At 45.7% G+C, this 21,455-nt stretch overlaps 1 protein-coding gene across 4 annotated transcripts in view; it reads left to right on the plus strand.

Moving 5' to 3' along the window:
• LOC146868589 (uncharacterized) overlaps positions 1-21,455 on the plus strand; it is a 1,503,661-nt gene that overhangs the window by 978,961 nt on the left and 503,245 nt on the right. For all 4 annotated transcript variants that reach the window (XM_085611695.1, XM_085611716.1, XM_085611705.1 and 1 more), the window contains one exon: positions 162-215. In XM_085611695.1, the coding sequence (XP_085467821.1) occupies positions 162-215 (54 nt within the window). The remainder of the gene's footprint in view (positions 1-161; positions 216-21,455) is intronic.

Genomic DNA, 21,455 nt, shown 5'->3' on the forward strand with positions numbered 1-21,455 from the left:
ACACCTATGCCTGGAGTAAGACACAGTTTCTAACATAATTTTTTTTATGAATTGAGACCTGTCAGTCAAGAATGCATTTTATCAACAGTGATGAAAAGGATGTGAGCCTATTTAAAATAAGTATTACAGATCTTTAAAATATTCAATTCTTTGTTTCATAGGGTGATGTTGGGGACCCTGGAGAAGTTGGAGACCCTGGGCCAAAAGGAGAGAAGGTGAGCCCTCTGGTGTTTATGTAATACATTGATGTTATGCCACTTTTTTTGTTAAAGGGACACTACGATATGCCAGGCAAGAAAGGGATACAACAAACAAATGATGGACGGAATGCTGACAATGCATACATTCTCCCCCAGTCAAGAGATCTGGGTTAAATCCATCGTTCTTTTGCCCACTACACCACCCCAGTTTAGACATTGCCATATGCAAATCAGTCTTGACCCTGTGCCTCATGGGAACAGTCCAGCCCGAACTGCCAAGCCATGTCTTCCCTGGACCGGAATCAAGCATCCTAGAACCGGTTTCTGATCAGCCGTCATCAGCCAGGATAGCTTGACTCCAGTGGCGTAGTGAGCAAGGGTCCCACGTCTGGGAATACCCATCCCACTTAGGGCGAAAAGCGTTACAACAAACAAATGATGGACGGAATGCTGACAATGCATACATTCTCCCCCAGTCAAGAGATCTGGGTTAAATCCATCGTTCTTTTGCCCACTACACCACCCCAGTTTAGACATGGCCATATGCAGATCAGTCTTGACCCTGTGCCTCATGGGAACAGTCCAGCCCGAACTGCCAAGCCATGTCTTCCCTGGACCGGAATCAAGCATCCTAGGACCGGTTTCTGGCTATCAGCCGTCATCTGATCTGTCAGCATTCCGTCCATCAATTGTTTGTTGTAACGCTTTTCGCCCTAAGTGGGATGGGTATTCCCAGACGTGGGACCCGTGCTCACTACGCCACTGGAGTCAAGCTATCCTGGCTGATGACGGCTGATAGCCAGAAACTGGTCCTAGGATGCTTGATTCCGGTCCAGTGAAGACATGGCTTGGCAGTTCGGGCTGGACTGTTCCCATGAGGCACAGGGTCAAGACTGATTTGCATATGGCCATGTCTAAACTCGGGTGGTGTAGTGGGCAAAAGAACGATGGATTTAACCCAGATCTCTTGACTGGGAGAGAATGTCTGCATTGTCAGCATTCCGTCCATCAATTGTTTGTTGTAACGCTTTTCGCCCTAAGTGGGATGGGTATTCCCAGACGTGGGACCCGTGCTCACTACGCCACTGGAGTCAAACTATCCTGGCTGATGACGGCTGATAGCCAGAAACCGGTCCTAGGATGCTTGATTCCGGTCCAGTGAAGACATGGCTTGGCAGTTCGGGCTGGACTGTTCCCATGAGGCACAGGGTCAAGACTGATTTGCATATGGCCATGTCTAAACTGGGGTGGTGTAGTGGGCAAAAGAACGATGGATTTAACCCAGATCTCTTGACTGGGGGAGAATGTCTGCATTGTCATCATTCCGTCCATCAATTGTTTGTTGTAACGCTTTTCGCCCTAAGTGGGATGGGTATTCCCAGACGTGGGACCCGTGCTCACTACGCCACTGGAGTCAAACTATCCTGGCTGATGACGGCTGATAGCCAGAAACCGGTCCTAGGATGCTTGATTCCGTTCCAGTGAAGACATGGCTTGGCAGTTCGGGCTGGACTGTTCCCATGAGGCACAGGGTCAAGACTGATTTGCATATGGCCATGTCTAAACTGGGGTGGTGTAGTGAGCAAAAGAACGATGGATTTAACCCAGATCTCTTGACTGGGGGAGAATGTCTGCATTGTCAGCATTCCGTCCATCAATTGTTTGTTGTAACGCTTTTCGCCCTAAGTGGGATGGGTATTCCCAGACGTGGGACCCGTGCTCACTACGCCACTGGAGTCAAGCTATCCTGGCTGATGACGGCTGATAGCCAGAAACCGGTCCTAGGATGCTTGATTCCGGTCCAGTAAAGACATGGCTTGGCAGTTCGGGCTGGACTGTTCCCATGAGGCACAGGGTCAAGACTGATTTGCATATGGCCATGTCTAAACTGGGGTGGTGTAGTGGGCAAAAGAACGATGGATTTAACCCAGATCTCTTGACTGGGGGAGAATGTCTGCATTGTCAGCATTCCGTCCATCAATTGTTTGTTGTAAGGCTAGAAAGGGAGGCAGTCCTGAATGAATGAAGATGATGAACTGATGAAGATGTTAAAATGTACACTTAAACCACAAAATATTTCCCCACTCCCCAATTCAGCACTCTCACGACAGTCCCTCATTTGTTAATGGCAGATTTGTCATTGTTAGGAGGTACTAGGAAATATTGAATCATGCTAGCTAAGTTCCTTAGCGTGAAATTGGGGGCTGAAGATGTTCAGATTTGTCCAGTCATGCGTCTTGGTTGAGGAGTTGTATTGGTAAAATGTACCAGGTTTGGAACATTTCTGAAGGCGAGAGAGCAGGAGGATGAAAATGCTGGCCACAGTGTCAAATGACTGCCTACTTAGAATTAGCCCATTGTGATAGGTTGTGTCTAAATCTTTCTGTGAGTCTTTACATATGTGCGCTATTTGATTTAGTGCAAAAAGAACATATTAGGTTAGCAAAATCATTATCATCTTTTAGGAAGAGTTAAAACCTGGTTTTTCCAGAGTTAGGTTATGATCCAGTTGTGTTTATATTTAACTTCAGCGCCAAGACACCTCAGGGTATTCGTGCGCTTAACAAGTTTAAATAACATTACATAACAAATGATGGACAGAATGCTGAACAAATCAAACATTCACTCCAGTCACAGATCTGGGTTTAATCCATCCTTTTTTTGCTCACCATGCCACCCCAGTTTGAACTCAGCCATATGCAAATCAGTCTTGACCCTGCTCCCCATTGGAACAGTCCAGCCTGAACTGCCGGGCAAGGCCCTCCCTGGTCCTGAAACAACCATCCTGGGACCGATTTCGGAGTATCACCCCTCATCAGTCAGGCTTACTTGAATCCAGTGGCACCGTGAGCACGGGACCCATGTCTGGGCATACCCTTCCCACTTAGGGCGACAAATGCAAAAAGAACAAATGATGGATGGAATGCTGAACAAATCAAAAATTCACCCCCAGTCACACATCTGGGTTCAATCTGTCGTTTTTTTTGCTCACCACACCACCCCCGTTTGGGCCCAGCCATATGAAAATCCCTCTAAACCCTACTCCCCATTGGAATAGTCCAGCCCAAATTGCCAGGCCAGGTCCTCCCTGGACTGGAAACAAGCATCCTGGAACCGATTTCAGAGTATCAGCCAGGCTAACTTAAGTCCAGTGGCACAGTGAGCATGGGACCCACGTCTGGGCATACCCTTCCCACTTTGGGCAACAAATGAAAAAAGAACAAATGATGGACAGAATGCTGAACAAATCACACATTCACCCCCAGTCACAGATCTGGGTTTAATCCATCATTGTATTGCTCACCACACCACCCCAGTGTGGATCTAGCCATATGCAAATCAGTCTTGACCCAGCTCCCCATTGGAACAGTCCAGCCCAAACTGCCAGGCCAGGTCCTCCTTGGACTGGAAGCAAGCAGCCTGGTAGTATCACCCCTTCATCAGCCAGGCTATCTTGAATCCAGTGGCATAGTGAGCACGGGACACACGTCTGGGTATACCCTTCCCACTTAGGGCGACAAATGTAAAAAGAACAAGTGATGGATGGTGTTTGTTCATGAAGGGATTAGACAGGTCTTTCTATGGTGCCGCCTTACCGGAGCTCATCTCATCATTTACTGAGTTCCTCATTTTTTAAACAACCCTTCTTTAGCAGGTCAAATGGCACCTCCTTTGGTCTCAGGGCTGAGGCCATGCCGACAATGTTCCAAAGATGATGTCCCTGTCAGATTCTCACAACATCTGCAAGTGGTGTCTTGCGTCTGACATCAGGAAGTATAGTTATTTCTGAATCGGACCAATTAGGACACCAGCCAAATGATTCTACTTCCCTTGTGCAGATGTGTCTTCCGATAGGGAGTTGATAAATAAAATCACTCTCTCAGCCTACTCAATGTCCGGTAGGTAGAGGAGTCCGTTACATTGGTGAGAGCAAAACTGCAAACAGGAGCCAGGACAGGTGGCCTTGTTTCTCATGAGAAAATGGTCTAAATGACCTGTAATAAAAGTTATACAGCAGTGGCTTCTCTGCTGATCTAACAGGATTTAACATTTCTCACAAATGAGTGCCAAGGTCAACACAAAGCTTTGGCTCTCGCTGAGGAGAATCCCTCCTCATCTTGGTGTAAAAATACTAGACAGCATGGTTGATATAAAAGCTGTAGTCTAATAGGTGTAAAATGAGGCTTATGTTTATAATCCCCTCCCATTTCCACCTTAAGGTGCAAATCTAAAGCCAATTTATTACATTCAGTCTATTAATTTCTAGCTCAATTTCCATTTTGTTTCATTTTTCATCATTACCTTGCTCAGTAGCATCATCCACAGTGGTTCGTGGATAGCCACGAGCAATGCCTCTATTAGAACCAATAGGACAAATAAAGCGCATTATGATTTGTATCAACATGTAAGAGGTTAGTATGATCAGTATTACTGCAAGAAATATTTTGAAGAAATTAATTCCCTACTTTCCAAAAGAGGTGGTAAGCCAAGATCATAACCGTCCCGTGATCAATCTCAACTCATCCTGATTAGTTTGGAGTGCCTTAACGCTGTGCTTATTGTGATCTATCTGCGTATGAATGCTAAGAGATTTGTTTGGAATAGAAAAGCAGCATTCTGATGGATACATCTGCTTGTGCATTCCTCACCTTTTGAATATCTCCTGCAGCAGCATTCCGGGGAAACTTTTTCCTAGCTCTCCACGCCGACGAGGTCGTCACAATACCACGGCTCCGCTCGCGACTCCGCATGACCTCACCGGAGCCATAAGAGAGCCTCGTCGGCATGATGACGTCAGTTCCCTTTTTTACGCGCCGTCGACGCGTAACGGTTTTCTGGGACTCTCCATACTGTGTCGAGTTACTTTGTTGTTATCTTCAGTTTTAACTGTTGCTTTGCGATGGCGACTTCGAGGGAGTCAGGATTTAAGCCCTGTAGAGAGAGTGGGGGTCATATGTCCATCACTGACCCCATGAGGACTGTTTGTGGTGCTTGTCGTCGGATCACTACGTGGACAGCTGTTCCGGCTGTCGTAAAATGAATCCAAAAGCTCTGAAAGAATGGGAGGCCAAGCTTTTTATGGCAAAATCAAAGAAGGAAAAGAGAGGGCGAAAAAGATCGAAGTCGTCGACTTTGCATGCTTCGAAGTCGAGGAATCACAAGTAGAAGAGGAGACATGACTCTCGGTGCTGTTCGTCGAAGGGGAGGACTTCGAGATCACCTTCTCCGGCTCCTCGACGTCGTCAGAAAGACTTTGTGTTTCCTTTGCCATCTCCTCAGGTGACTCCGCAAAGATTTCCTTCTCTAGAAGGTGCTCTGGTGCGGTCGCCGACGCTGAGGGGCTTGCCGGACACAGAGGGCTTGCCAGTTCAGGATGATCCTTCTTCTGTACCCAAGACTGCACCTGTGGCGCAGCCAGTGGATTCGGCAGTTCCGGTGTCAGATGCTCCTCGTGGGGATGCTGACCCAACTCCATATCCTCAATTTCCTACTCCAGGTTCAGATCCTATGCATTTTCTAAATGCAATGTATGGCGTTTTTGCCAAGGCAGCCCCCTCCGGAGCACCTTCGGGTCCTGTGGGTCAGCTGGCCTTCAATTTGGGCGTGCCTCAGCATTATGCCCAGGCACCCTTCGTGCCTTTCATGGCGACGTCGCTGCATTTTCCAGCTCTGAGAGTTTTCGACGCCTTACATGGAGTCCCCGGCGCCGTCTGGTGGTTCTTCCTCTCGGCCTTGTACGGCGCCGATTCCACCATCGGATCGTCCTTCGACGCCGGCTCCGGAGCTGTCGGCGCCGCGTGTGGCTCCGTCGACGCTGCAACCGAGGTTTTGCTCGAGGAGAGAGGCGCAGAGACTGTTGGAGAAAGAACAGTATCAGAGAGAGGAGGTTGAAGAGGGTGAGATAGAGGAATCTGTCGATGATTTTGAAGGAATTCAGAAGGCAAGTGGCCTGGACACCTTCCCAGAGTGGGACCTTTCTTCTTCAAGGGCTTCTCCACCTCGAGAGGTAGCTCCATATCATACTGTTATCAGAAAGGCTGCAGAGCTTTTAGACTTGCAACTACCTACTTCTGAATACAAGCCGAATTTGCTCCCTGAAGTTTTCGCCTTCTTCCATAGTTGAGACGTTGTTGCCCTTTAATGAAGCCTTTACTGAGCCTATCCTGGAAGTGTGGCATAAACCGCTTTCTTCTCCTGCTGTATCTAAATCTGTGGCAAGGAGATATAGATCTGCTCCAGGGGATCCACCCTTTCTTTCTACACATCCGTCTCTGGAAAGTTTGGTGGTGCAGGCGTCCTGTTCTAAACAATCTTCAGGCGCATTTCCTCAGGCTCCTGCCGACAGGGACTCTAAAAAGTTGGAGCAATCGGCTAAAAAGGTATTTTCTTCCTCAAGCATGGCACTTAAATCAACCAATGCTACCTGTTTGTTGGGACGTTACATAGATGCTTTGATGGATTCAGCTAAGCAATTGGCCCCAAGTTGCCTGATGAAGAGCGGGGAAATTTTATGGAGGTTCTGTCGGATGCTCAGGCTGCTGCTCGACAGGTTATACAGTCTGGCCTGGATACAGCTGATTCGGTGGCCAGGGTTATGAGTTCCTCCATAGTTACCAGGAGACAGGCTTGGCTTAGATCCTCTGGTTTTTCCCCAGACGTACAGGCTACCCTTCTTGATTTGTCCTTTGATGGTTCAAAACTTTTCGGGGAGAAGGCTGATTCTGCTCTCCAAAGGTTCAAAGATAGCAAAGCCACGGCTAAATCCTTAGGATTACAAACCCGTCAAGGGGGTTTGGTTATAAGAAATACAGAGGGTTTGGAAGGTCTTCCTTTCGTAGCTTACGACAACCAAAATCCTCTTTATAAGTCATATAGAGAAAGAAATAGAGGTCGCCAACGTGGGTCGGCCCGCAATCTCTCCTCCTCCTCTTCTACCTCCCCTGCTCCCCCTAGTAACGCGGGGAAGCAGTGCTAGATCCCCCATCCTGGATCATATAGGTCCTGTAGGGCGTTGGTTGTCTCACTTTCTACAGGGTTGGAAATCGGTCACGTCGGACCTTTGGGTTTTAAACCTTGTAGAGAATGGGTACGCCCTTCCCTTCTGGGAATTTCCTCCTCCTTACCCTCATTGCCAAGGTTTTTGTTTGGGGACCATTTGCTTCTTCTACAGAAGGAGGTTCCTGCTTTATTACAAAAAGGTGCGATAGAGGTGGTTCCGGAGCAGGAAAGGGGTCAGGGATGCTACTCCCGGTATTTCCTGATCCCCAAGAATGATTGCAGGTTACGTCCGATTCTGGACCTCAGGGTCTTGAATTTTTACCTGAAACAGGAGAAATTCAAGATGCTGACCCTTGCTCAGGTTCTTCTGGCGCTGCAGCAAGAGGACTGGATGGTGACGATCAATTTACAGGATGCGTATTTTCACATCCCCATCCTGAAGTCGCACAGGAAGTATCTCCGTTTTACGGTAGGGTCGCAGCACTACCAGTTTGCGGTCCTACCGTTTGGTCTTACTACTGCACCTCGAGTCTTCACAAAGGCGATGGCAGTAGTGGCAGCTCATCTCAGGAAGTCGGGGATTCCAGTTTTCCATTATCTGGACGACTGGCTGCTCAAAGCGGAGTCGCAGGAGAAGGTGCTTCATCATCTGCAGAAATCAACTCAGATGTTGTACAAATTGGATTTCTCGATAAATGTGCCCAAATCTCACCTGGTGTCCTCTCAACGCAACCTGTTCATAGGGTCATACTGGATACTACTGTGTGTCGAGCTTTTCCACCTCCACAGAGAATTCTCGACATTCAGGAGATGATTCCTTTGTTTTTATGATGGGGTGGTTGTTGCATTCCTGAACGTCCTACGCCTGCTCGGTCTGTTTGCTTTCTGAATACTGTTGGTCAGTCATGCACGCTGGCACATGAGGGCACTCCAGTGGTGCCTCCGCAGGCAGTGGTATCAACTCAACGGAGATCTCAGAGAGTCAGTCAGAATCTCCAGAGAGCTGACTTGGTGGAGTGTGCAGGGCAACCTGTCTCGAGGAAAGCCCTTTCACCCTCCTCCGCCGGTGGCCACAGTGATCACGGATGCCTCCACTCTAGGGTGGGGTGCTCTCTGGGGGATCTGGAGGTCAAAGGTCTTTAGTCTCCAGAGGAAAGGTTGCTTCACATCAACCTTCTGGAATTGCGGGCGATAAAGGCTTTTCTCCCTTCCCTTCGCGGTCAGTCGGTTCAGGTCCTGACGGACGACACTACCGCGATGTGGTACATCAACAAACAGGGAGGTGTAGGGTTGTATCGTCTCTGTAGTGAGGCGCTGCGACTGTGGTCCTGGGCTCAGAACTATCAGATTTGTGTGTTTGCAAATCATCTAGCCGGTGTGCTAAATGTTTGTACGGACAGTCTCAGTCGGCATTTCTCAGCCGATCACGAGTGGCGGCTTTATCCAGAGGTGGTCCATCACATCTTCGAGATGTGGGGGTCGCCTCAGTTGGACCTATTTGCCACTCACAAGAATGCGCACTGCTTGTTTGTTCTGCAGTCTCCAGTATCCGATGCAGGGAGCGCTGGGGGATGCGTTTCAGATGGATTGGAGCTCTCAACTCCTGTATGTGTTTCCTCCCATACCCTTGATTCCTCGGGTTCTGAGGAAAGTTCGCCAAAACCGGGCCCAAGTTATATTGATCGCTCCGGGTTGGCCAAGAAGGGTGTGGTACACAGATCTACTTCACCTCTCATCGCACCCTCCGCTCCATCTTTCAGGGCAGACCTCCTCTCGCAGTTGCAGGGGCAGGTTTTACACCTCTTATATTGGTCAAATTTGAACACCCCATCACACTATGTCTCCTTCGTTCTAGGCTGTCCCCCTTGTCCTGAAGAAGACCCGCTACGACAAACCAATCATGCGTTGTCTGGGTCGAAACGTCGACACTTAACCGTGGTTCAGCATTAACATATCTCTGGGTCCTACTATAGAGCCACTTTGCCATTACCAGAGAGATTCCTTGAATTTTTGTTCTGACCATTCTTGAAAATTGTATATACTTGTACATAGCTTCACAATTGTATATATACACCTTATCACCATCACTGAGCACTCACTTTGAAAAAACTTGTCAACCTTATACTTCGTTTTCACTTGGACAGCCCTGTAATATGTATATCTATGATATCTTATGAAAAATTTTGAATAACAAAAGAAATTTTTGGAAAGGATTTCTGCGTCTTCCATTTGTACCGTGATGTTCAGATACTTGCTGTTGCTTTGTTGCGCGCGCTGATTTATTCTACTTACAGTGTTACTTTACTCAATGGGTACACATATGAGATTATACTTTTTAATGATTTGTTCTTACCAAACAAAGCAATTGGTGCTCCCCGACAAAGCCATTGTAGTTTACCATATACTCGCCCAGGCTCTGAGGGATACGGGGTTACCCCATTGTGTTATACCATAACTGGTGCAGGTGCATACCTGCGAGGTTTTTGTACTCTCATTTATTGTGAATTGCTTAATACATATTGTTTGATTTTTCTCATTTATTGTGAATTGTTTAATACACACCTTCTGTTTCTACATTTTTTGTTTGATCAAGTATGTCAGAAAAAGAAACCCTGTCTTACAGTGAAGATTATATTAACAAATTGATCCAAGAACAGGGTGCTTTTCTACTAGGTGTTAATGCACCATCACTAGACACTACCCTTAAGACAAGTTAGCGAAGCTAGAGAGACTTGAGAAGAAGTTGATACGCTCCCACTTGCATGGTCACGTTCCATCTAAGTACCTTCAATCAAACATAATACCAAAAGGTCTACAAGTTAGAAATGAGCCAGCCATCTTCATAGATGTCCCCAAATTTAGAGAGGGATTTAGCTTCATATCAAACAACTGCTCCAGGCACTGGATGGTGCTAGGGGTGGAAACAGCAACTGAGTACGTTAAAAAATTGACACAGGATATAGCAGAACTCAGGCAAGATATATTAGACGACAGGATACTAGCCAATGCTAAAGAGGCATTAGAGCGAGCAGAAAATACACTAGCAGAGTTTAATACAATTATCCTGAACAAGAAGCTTGACAAACTCACCAAGGACGTAAGGAATTACGATAAGAAAGTTGTCTACTCTTATCTGACAGACAACTACTACCAGCAGGACAGCCAGGGTTTCTTTACCAAAACCCTAGCTTGGCCGCAAGACATTTTGCAACATTCTCAGACTCCTCAATAGGTAGTGGGTCAGACACAGATTCAGACAGATCATCTATAAGCCGCCAGGCTACCAGGGCCAGCCTTTTTAGGGGAAGGCAACCGCACTCCAAACAGGGGTGGTGGTGCAGAGCAAAATTGGGACCGACAGAGAGGTTGGAACAGAGGCAGGAACAACCAGAGAGGCAACACAAGGGTCAAGTTATACCAGCCAGAATTTCACGGCGAGATACAGACTTGCAGGCAAACATACAGATGGTAAACGATATGACACTACTCCCCTCAAAAGTGCGACCACTAGAACAACCCCGGAGGACTATGCCATTCACTGATGTACTTGCACCAACCACAGTTGAACCCGAGATTGACTTGACGGCTGCATTGAATACTGACCCGACTGGAGAATCCCCTTCAACAAGTAACTGCTTAGATGACAACAGAGGGGTCTTGACAACTCATGGTTCTAACACAATTAGAATTGAACACAGTGAAGCAGAATCTAATATTTACCCCGTTGTTGAAACTATCACACCCAGTAACAATGCGGAAGAGAGTAGAACAGCCCTGTCCATCCATGATCCTATTATAAATATCTGAAACTACACACTCACGGAAGCAGAGAAAGTAGTACTCTCTAAGGGATTGACGTTTGTTCCTACATCTCCACCAGACTCCTTTAACATTAAGCTGGAACTCCAGCGCTTCTTCAGGAAGATCAGGTTGAAGTATCATTTCAGAACCATGACTACCATCCGATTTCCACAGTAACCGCCTTCAGACCACCATCTATATTTACACCAGCTGCATATTTGATGATTCAGAGAATCCTGGCATACGAGCAGGTAGTACTAAAAGAGACCATGGACCTACTCAATAACCGCAAATACATGAACTACAATATCAACAAAGAAGAACGCCTTGCCCTGCATTGTCTAGGTACCAACAAAGCAATTGTCATTAAGGCTGCTGATAAAGGGGGCACGGTTGTGATTCAGGATACGCGTAACTATGTGACAGAAATTGAACAACAGCTGGGTGTAACTGAGAGCTACCTACCCATACTAAGAAACCCCACCGCTGAAGTTAAACAACTGATTGAAGACTTCACCAAGCAGGGCCTTTCTCTAGGATTCCTGAGCCAACCGGAATATGAATTCCTAAATAAGAAAGATCCCAGGATTCCGATGATCTATACTCTACCAAAAGTGCGTAAGCGTCTCGACAATCCGCCAGGAAGACCCATCGTCTCGGGTTGTGGCTCGATCTTGGAGTCCTTGAACCAGTATATCGATGAATTCTTGCAGCCATGGGTGGTCCAGACCAGATCGTACGTGCGTGACTCAATGCACATTATCCAACTTCTGGAGGGGCAACCTTTTGATGCTAATACCCAATTCCTAGTGACACTGGACGTGTCTTCCCTTTACACAAGTATACCACAAAGGTTGGCATTAGAAGTAGTGAGGATCACTTTAGACAAACGCCCTAGGCCACATTGGGTACCAACTGACTTTCTTATTGCTTTATTGGACGTCGCGATGACCAAGAACTATTTTGTCTTTAAGAACCAGTACCAATACCAGTGCAAAGGCCTCGCTATGGGAGCAGGATTCGCTCCCAGCCTACCGAACATCTCCATGGACCAATACGAGGACGAACATCTATATAGTGACACCAACCCATTCCTAAACCGGATAGAAGTATGGAAGCGCTATATAGATGACGTCATAATGATATGGACCGGGCGTGAAAGTAACTTGCTAACCTTTAAGGATTGGCTTAACAACAGATCCCCGGACATACAATTCACTATGTCACACAGCAACAAGTCGATCAGCTTCCTGGACCTCACCTTCAAGACGGATGAGGGAGAACCATACACGGACCTGTATAGGAAACCAATGGAACGAAATACACTCCTTAAATACGACTTACACCACGCACGTAGCCTCAGGGATTACCTCCCCTCTGGGCAATTCCTCCACTTGAGACGCAACTGTGCTCGTAGAGTTGATTTGTTCAAGGAAACAGAAACCCCAACTAGCCGTCTCCTAGATAGAGGATACCCATTGGGACTACTCAAGAGGGCAAGAAAACGCACCTGGTACTGCCCCCTGACCTTCTCCTCCAGGTGAAACAAAAAGCACCCATACAAGACAACATCGTATGTGTCACCACGCTCAACACACGCAGCCAGGAGATTAAAAAGATACTTAAAAAGTACTGGGGCCTGGTGTCAACTGAAATAGGTATCACGCAAGATCCCATTTTTTGCCTTTAGGAGAGGAAAAAACGTGAAAAACACAGTGGTAAAAGCCTTTCTGGAGCCCCCCAAGCCACCAGACATTAGGAGCTAACTTGAGTTGCCCCCCTTGATGGGACACCATAAATGCGGCCAATGCAAGGCCTGCCCCCAGACAGTTGTAGGATCCTCTTTCACTCATGACGGTAGGACATATAATCTCTCCCAACACACTAACTGCAACAGCACGAATGTGGTGTACGCCATTAAATGCCCTTGTGACTTGCTCTACATAGGGCAAACCACACAAAAAGTGAAGGCTAGAATACTAAAACACATGAGCAGGATTAAATGCAATATACAGGGGCACCATTGGTGGAACATTTCAATTCCATGAGTCACAGCCCCGAAAGCCTGAAGTGATGGGTGATAGGATACGACCACACCCAAGAGGAGGTTCAATTGTGTCCCCCCCTCAATCTGAAGGACTGTAATTGGATCCATTGTCTCGACACAGTCAGCAAGGGTCTGAATGAACATGAAGAGACTTCTAGACAGATGGGGCTACTTTAGCTACATAGCTCTACATGTGCTTATGCTCAGCAAACCCCTTTTTTGCTGTTTGGAACCGGGGGGTGATGTATTTATCACCATGTATGTGACTGGCTACTTATAACCACTGTATAATTACTTTATGGACCACATTAGGTAACTTCCACTATTGAATTACCTTGCTCTAGACTATAATGGTCCACAAAAGACCATGTAGCCACAATCCTATTGCACCATGACCCACTATAACCCCCAGGGTCTTTAACTTATGTCACTTGATTGTATGTAACTCATGTAACTTCTCTATTTCAATGCAGTAATCTATGAATGGACAACCATTTCACCTTGCGCACATCTACTGGGTGTTGAATTGCAATATGCACCACATTAGATGTGTGACCCTCGTACCTTCACCATGTGTCACATGTTTATGAACGCCCTAACCGACATGGGCCTCAGGTCGATGTACATCTTATCCAGTAATCACCTTCGTTCTGTAATCAATAATTCGTGCCCAGCATCCATATTACTGAACGAGTGCTCTGAGTAAATCCCCAATGTGCCTGTTCTTTGTTCTAATTCACCACTCCTCCTCGCCACAATATTCCTAGTCACTAGCAACGTGGCGGGAGTCATTCAGCCTCACGGACAGGTCCGGTCTCGGTGTTGCACAGCATCTAGCTGCTGCAAGCGAGTCCATGATTGCGCAACCAGCATCACGCGTCCTCGTGCACGCCGACGCGAGCCTGTGTATTTAGACATGGGACACGGACCACGTCTCAAGACTGCAGAGCGGCAGCCCCAAACCATGATATGCGCCCCAGACATCACTCCGCAATTATTTGCCATTCAGATATTTTTTCAATCCCTGACCGTTGGATTAATCATCCGCGTGATTTTACTTTCCAGGACTTTCTGCCTGGATTTACTCGAATCACACCTTGCTGGAATTGTCCCCATTTTGTCTTCAATCCCGAGGTAAGCCGTGATTACGGTTGTGGTCACCAGGCATTTACTAGCCTTCACCTTGAGCTTTACAACACTAAATACTGCCCATCTTTTCTAGGGCACTGGCCATCTAACCTTGCTGGATTTGTCCTGATCCTTTCACCAAGCCACAGGTAAGCTTTGATTACCGATGTGGCTAGCACGTAGTAGTTAGCCTTCAAGTCAGTGCAGTTTAACACTATATAAAGGCCTTCTCTTCTAGGACACCTGCCCTGATTTATTCATGCTGTTCCCCGGAGGGGACGCTATCCCTCCTTAATCATTCATGAGATTGTGCCAACTTACGTCCTCCCTGACTCTCGCAGGTAAGACCCAGCATATTCTCGCTAACCGCGCACCTTTTAAATCATCCACCCTTCGCACGAGCAATGTAACAATCCACCGATCTAATCTTTTAGATTCATCTGGCAGCCCCCATTCTGCGTGGGACGCCTCTCCAAGTTTGGGGTGAGTAATGGTCATCACCGGCCCACCTCTTATGTTGGTCAAATTTGAACACCCCGTCACACTATGTCTCCTTCGTTCTAAGCTGTCCCCCTTGTCCTGAAGAAGACCCGCCACAACACAACAATCATGCGTTGTATGGGTCGAAACGTCGCTGCTTAACCGTGGTTCAGCATTAACATATCTCTGGGTCCTACTATAGAGCAACTTTGCCATTACCAGAGAGATTCCTTTAATTTTTGTTCTGATCATTCTTGAAAATTGTATATACTTGTACATAGCTTCTCAATTGTATATATACACCTTATCACCATCACAGAGCACTCATGTCACTTTAAAAATAACCTTGGGCGTAGTGGGGCTACGTGGAGCATCGCGTAGTGTGGCCAAATCTACGCATACTTACGCACTCCGCGTAGCCCCACTACGCGCCGCCCGCCCTCATTTTAAAATAATTTAAAGTAAGAAAATGCCTTACCTGAGGCGTCCCGGGGCTCCCTCTTCCTGGTTCAACCGCAACTTCTTCCTCACAAATGCGCATGCGCGGGCGTCCGCACATGCGCATTTGTGAGGAAGAAGTTGACGCTGAACCAGGAAGAGGGAGTCCCAGGACGCCGCACCTCATGTAAGGCATTTTCTTACTTTAAAATACTTTAAATTATTTTAAAATGAGGGCGGGCGGGAGGCGGGTGGGGGCAGCTCTGCTCCGCCGTGCAGTGTGCGTAGTGCTGCCTGCTACGCCTACTTCGTGGACCACGAAGCAGGCAGCACTACATACACTCCGTGGGCGGAGCGGAGCACTACACCCACCCTTATTTAAAAACACCTGTCACCTTTATACTTCGTTTTCACTTGGACAGCCATGTAATATGTATATCTATGATATCTTATAAAAAAATGTGAATAACAAAGCATTTTTTTGCAAAGGACTTCTGCGTCTTCCATTTGTACCGTGGTGTTCAGATACTTGCTGTTGCTTTGTTGCGCGTGCTGGTTTATTCTACTTAGTGTTATTTTACTCATTGGGTATGCATATGAAATATACTTTTTAATGATTTGTTCTTACCAAACAAAGGAATTGGTGCTCCCCGACAGAACCATTGTAGTGTACCATATACTCACTCAGGCTCTGAGGGATACTGGGTTACCCCATTGTGTTATATCTTGAAGGTAGATGGCACGCTGGCAAGTTAGGGCCCACTAGGACTCATTTAACTCAGTTTTTGAATGCGGTGAGCTGGTACCTCGGGTATTGGTACCAGGTGGGCTAGGAAGGTCCTGGGACCACCAACTTTGAGGTGGTGGTCGATCTGACCCTTTTCAGTGATGGTACCAAATCTTAGCTCTCAGCAGTCTCGGCTGAGCAAAAACGTGGTACCGGACTTTATGGATTTTTGTGCCTGCAGATGCAAGGGGACAGTACCCTGAGAATGCCCTTCAGCGATTTACAAAGGCTGGCAGCACTCTGGAGTTTATAGAGGCCGCACAGCTGCAAGAGTGGCTGATGGGGGGCTATTCGCGAGTTCCAGAGTGGTAGGCAGGGGTTTGGCGCCGGAATTTCCTCCTAGGCTCTTCAGTTCTCGCTCCAGCAACAGTTCCTCCTCTTCTTCTGTTCTTGGTCCATGGAAAATGTAGGTATGGTTCATGGAGGCCCCTAAAAACTACATTTAGGGGGATTTTATGGGGGTAGAAGGCCAAGGCCAATGGGTCTCTTACCTTGGGGTGGCTACACCCCTTAAATGCCAGCCTCTAGTCAGAGTGGGGCATTTCCATGAAGCCCATTTGGATGTTTTTCCCCATCTTCAAGATAGTGGAAAGTGAAAATTGTGATTTTCCTTGCTTTCCCCACCAGATGAGTGGGGTTGGGAGAGGAGGGCACACTTCCCAGCTATTGTGGGTTTCCCGCGGTTCACTGACAGAATATCGGAAACAAAAATATCCCCATACCACAATATCGAGTTATAAATATAGATGTCAAAAATATCGACATCCTATATTTATAATGGAAAGTAAAGAAATATTGAGAGAAAAAATATCAGTAATAAATATAGTTGTACAAAATATCGGTTTTTATATATATAAAAGAAAGTAATACAAATTAAATACATTAAAGAATACAATTTTTTTTAAAATAAATTAGATTTAATAAACATCTTAACAAATAAATGTAATTAAAAAAGTTAAACCCACATATATAATAAAATATAGATATTTACAATTATTAAACTAATAATTTCATGTACTGCATAATTTAAAAATTATATTACATTTATTTATATATATATATATATATATATATATATATATATATATATATATATATATATATTCACTGAAAAAACCATAGGTTTCAGACATGTTATAGTTAGCGGAAATTTTACTGATAAAAAACCAATGAAATTCCCCCGTTATAGTTAGTGCAGGCAACTACAACTCACGCAACCGCAATCCTCTGCTGATGCTAATACTGTATTTAGACACTTATTTGCCCATGTCTTCTTCCATACATTTTTAGCTATACATATATTACAAATATTTTTTTTTCATAAAGACACATATGTCATCAGCAGAAGATTGCGGTCGCATGAGTTATAGTTGCCTGCACTAACTATAACGGGGGAATTTCATTGGTTTTTTATCAGTAAAATTTCCGCTAACTATAACATGTCTGAAACCTATGGTTTTTTCAGTGAATTTGCAAGGTTTTTTAAATGCTAATTCCTAACTATAACGTGTGTGAAACCTATGGTTTTTTCAGTGAATTTGTACGGTTTTTTAAATGCTAAGTTACTTTACGCCATTCGTGGCGTGCACGCCCACTTAACGCAGTTCGTTCCGTGCGCGCACGGTGCGCTTCGCGCACCGTGCGCGCACAGTGAGCACGCGGTGCGCTTCGCGCACCGCACGCCCACTTTACGCAGTTAGTGCCGTACACGCAAGGTGGGCACGCAGTGCGCTACGCGCACCGCGTGCCCACGTTACGCACCGTGCGCACATGGAGGACATATTATGCTCTTCCTTGTGATAGGTAATCTGTTAAATTTAATTTGTAAGTGATGACAATAATATGCCATGCACAGAGTGTTTTTTTTTTTTTAATTAAAATTGTTAGCGTAAGCGCACCGTACGCGTACGGTAAGCGTAATCGGCGAAATTTTCAAAAAATAAAAATTTACCGTTTTTGGCCTTGGGGGATCTTTGAGGACTCAACTAACATGGCTATGTGCATGGGCGCTGTCTAAACAGCCCCTTTATATGTTTTTTGCCTTTGTTTACAGCCCCCCCCCCTCAGAGTGCGAGAGAGAAAATGGCGGCCGCCGCTTCCTGGTTTCGACCGATTCGAATGTTTACTTAGATGTAACAGCCAATCAGAATCGCGCTCGCGCACGCCACCGTACGCGTACGGTAAGCTTACGGTAAGCGTACCGTAAGCTGGCTCAGATATATATATATTGATTTAAAGGCTATTTTCTCAGAATCTACTGAACAGATTTACACCAAACCTACAAAAGGCACTTCCTTGACCTGAGGACTACCTCTCTGCCAAATTTCTAGTAATTCTGTTCAGCCGTTCGGGCTGTAGCCCTGTCTAAAGGTCCTATGGAAAAATGCATGGGAAAAACGCGTTTTGGGACCCCCCTTTTATCTCAGCCCCCGCTTGACTAATCCCCCCGAGACTTTCAGGGTAGGAGCGGAGCGTAGCGCCCCACCTATTTTGAGAAATTCGCGAGGATTCGTCGACCGGCGCCAAAGTTATTCAAAATAGAATGTTGCGGATTTCCTATGGAAAAGGGGTCCTAACTATAACTACCTACTGGCGACCGCCAGTAGGTAATATATATATATATATCAACAACTCGCAATAGAAGCTCCCTAGAAGGGAATCACGGGCGCAGACCTCTCAGAGTGCCAAACAGTTTATTTAGTAATTATCCCCACCGAAGATGTCAGGACGCGTTTCGGCCGTCACAGCGGCCTTGATCACCTGACCACGCATTAGTGCAAGCCCGCTATTTAAAGTGCATGTGCAGACAAATATATAATAGACATAGAAAACATATTGAAACATCAGGAATTTCCATATACAAACAATGCGTTGAAACGGAAATTCAATTTTTGCAATTTCATACATTAAATCAAATTGTAACTGACAAATGCAAGCCTAAATGCCTATGATGTTATCAGTAGGAAATATTTCACATATATCTATTTCCTTAGCGTCAAGAAGCCTGATGTCATATGCCATATTGTTATTTTTATAGAGTGCTCACCGTGTTATAAAATTTAAACAAAAACCCATCATGAGGGTAAATTACAAAAGCCTTCACGATTGTCCAAAGAAAAAATAATATATTAAAGTGCATGAATGCCACAATATTTAAAGGACATTAAGTGACTGGTGCTACTTGATACAAAAACGAGGCGATCATACTACTACAATAGTCCAACTCTATGTTCTAAATATAAGATCTGAATAAAGTGCAAAATGCAACAGTATTTGATAACATAGTGACAAATGCTACTAGTGCTAGTCCAACTCTAGAACTCTATATTCAGAATACAGTATCAGATAAAGTGCATAATGCAACAGTACTAGATAACCTAAAAGGGTAGTTCTCAAGTTTAGGTAGAAAGCAGCTCCTGTACAAATGGCAAAAGATTTTGTCCTTTTCTATCTCGGCGTGGATGGCACTGTGCTAATCCTATGCTTAAAGATTTTGATAGAAAAACAGACATTTGAGGTGAGCAGATCTAGAGTGTCGCTGGTGTTGAGAGTGCTCCATACAGGAGCTGCTTTCCACCTAAACTTGAGAACTACCCAGAGTTCTCTGCTTCTTTTTTGCATAATTTATTCATCACTCTATGCCTGAAAGGGTATTTCTTTGACTTATACTGGGTGCTCCCTTGTGTCTGGACAAAGCTATACCTCTCTGAAGAGCTCTAATTAGAGCGAAACACTGTGTCAGGGGTTGCTTTTACTCATTTCAGGTTGGCTTGATTGGTATTTTACCAATTCAAAGCTGTAATACTGTGCCTGGAGTGGTAATTGGCTTTTGTCATTTTACAGCTCGGCAAGGACAGCACTGTGCTAGTCCTAAGCTTAAAGACTTTGCTGTACAAATGGCAAAAGATTTTGTCCTTTTCTATCTCGGCGTGGATGGCACTGTGCTAATCCTATGCTTAAAGATTTTGATAGAAAAACAGACATTTGAGGTGAGCAGATCTAGAGTGTCGCTGGTGTTGAGAGTGCTCCATACAGGAGCTGCTTTCCACCTAAACTTGAGAACTACCCAGAGTTCTCTACTTCTTTTTTGCATAATTTATTCGTCACTCTATGCCTGAAAGGGTATTTCTTTTATATATATATATATTACCTACTGGCGGTCGCCAGTAGGTAGTTATAGTTAGGACCCTGTTTCCATAGGAAATCCGCAACATTCTATTTTGAATAACTTTGGCGCCGGTCGACGAATCCTCGCGAATTTTTCAAAATAGGTGGGGCGCTACGCTCCGCTCCTACCCTGAAAGTCTCGGGGGGGATTCGTCAAGCGGGGGCTGAGATAAAAGGGGGGTCCCAAAACGCGTTTTTCCCATGCATTTTTCCATAGGTCCTTTAGACACAGCTACAGCCCGAACGGCTAAACAGAATTACTTGAAATTTGGCAGAGAGCTAGTCCTCAGGTCAAGGAAGTGCCTTTTGTAGGTTTGGTGTAAATCTGTTCAGTAGATTCTGAGAAAATAGCCTTTAAATCAATATATATATCTGAGCCAGCTTACGGTGCGCTTACGGTGCGCTTACCGTACGCGTACGGTGGCGTGCGCGAGCGCGATTCTGATTGGCTCTTAGATCTTAGTAAACATTCGAATCGGTCGAAACCAGGAAGCGGCGGCCGCCATTTTCTCTCTCGCTCTCTGAGTTGGGCAGCAAAAACGAAGCCAAAAAATGGCTAAAGAGGCAGTTTCGTCACATCCTACCCACCCAGCATTGATATAGGGGTCCCCAAACAACCCTCAAGCCCCAAAAAAAAAAATTCTTTTTTTTCGGAAATTCGCCGATTATGCTTACCGTACGCGTACGGTAAAAATTATAAAAAAAAAAAATTATCCACATTCTCCCCACCCCGTGTGCAAATGGTGCCCGAAGGGCACCATTTGTGCATGGCATATTACACATATCAAATTAACAAAGAATACATTTCAAAAAGATGCGCATAATATGTCCCCCATGTGCGCACGGTGCCACCCCGTGTGCAAATGGTGCCCGAAGGGCACCATTTGTGCATGGCATATAACAACAATAAAATTAACAAAGAATACATTTCAAAAAGATGCGCATACTATGTCCCCCATGTGCGCACGGTGCGCGGAGCGCATCGTGCGTACATGGCCCATCCCGCATAATGTGGGCACGCGGTGCGCGCAGCGCACCGCGTGACCACCGTGTGTGCACGGCACTAACTGCGTAAAGTGGGCGCGCGGTGCGCGTAGCGCACCGCGTGCTCACTGTGCGCGCACGGTGCGTGAAGCGCACCGTGCGCACACGGAACGAACTGCGTTAACTGGGCGCGCAACGCCACGAATGGCGTAAAGTAACTTAGCATTTAAAAAAACGTACAAATTCACTGAAAAAACCATAGGTTTCACACACGTTATAGTTAGGAATTAGCATTTAAAAAACCTTGCAAATTCACTGAAAAAACCATAGGTTTCACACATGTTATAGTTAGCTGGACATTTTACTGATAAAAAAACAATGAAATTCCCCCGTTATAGTTAGTGCAGGCAACTATAACTCACGC

The sequence above is a fragment of the Triturus cristatus genome, chromosome 1_2 (assembly GCF_964204655.1).
Source record: "Triturus cristatus chromosome 1_2, aTriCri1.1, whole genome shotgun sequence".
NCBI classification, from domain to species: Eukaryota; Metazoa; Chordata; class Amphibia; order Caudata; family Salamandridae; genus Triturus; species Triturus cristatus.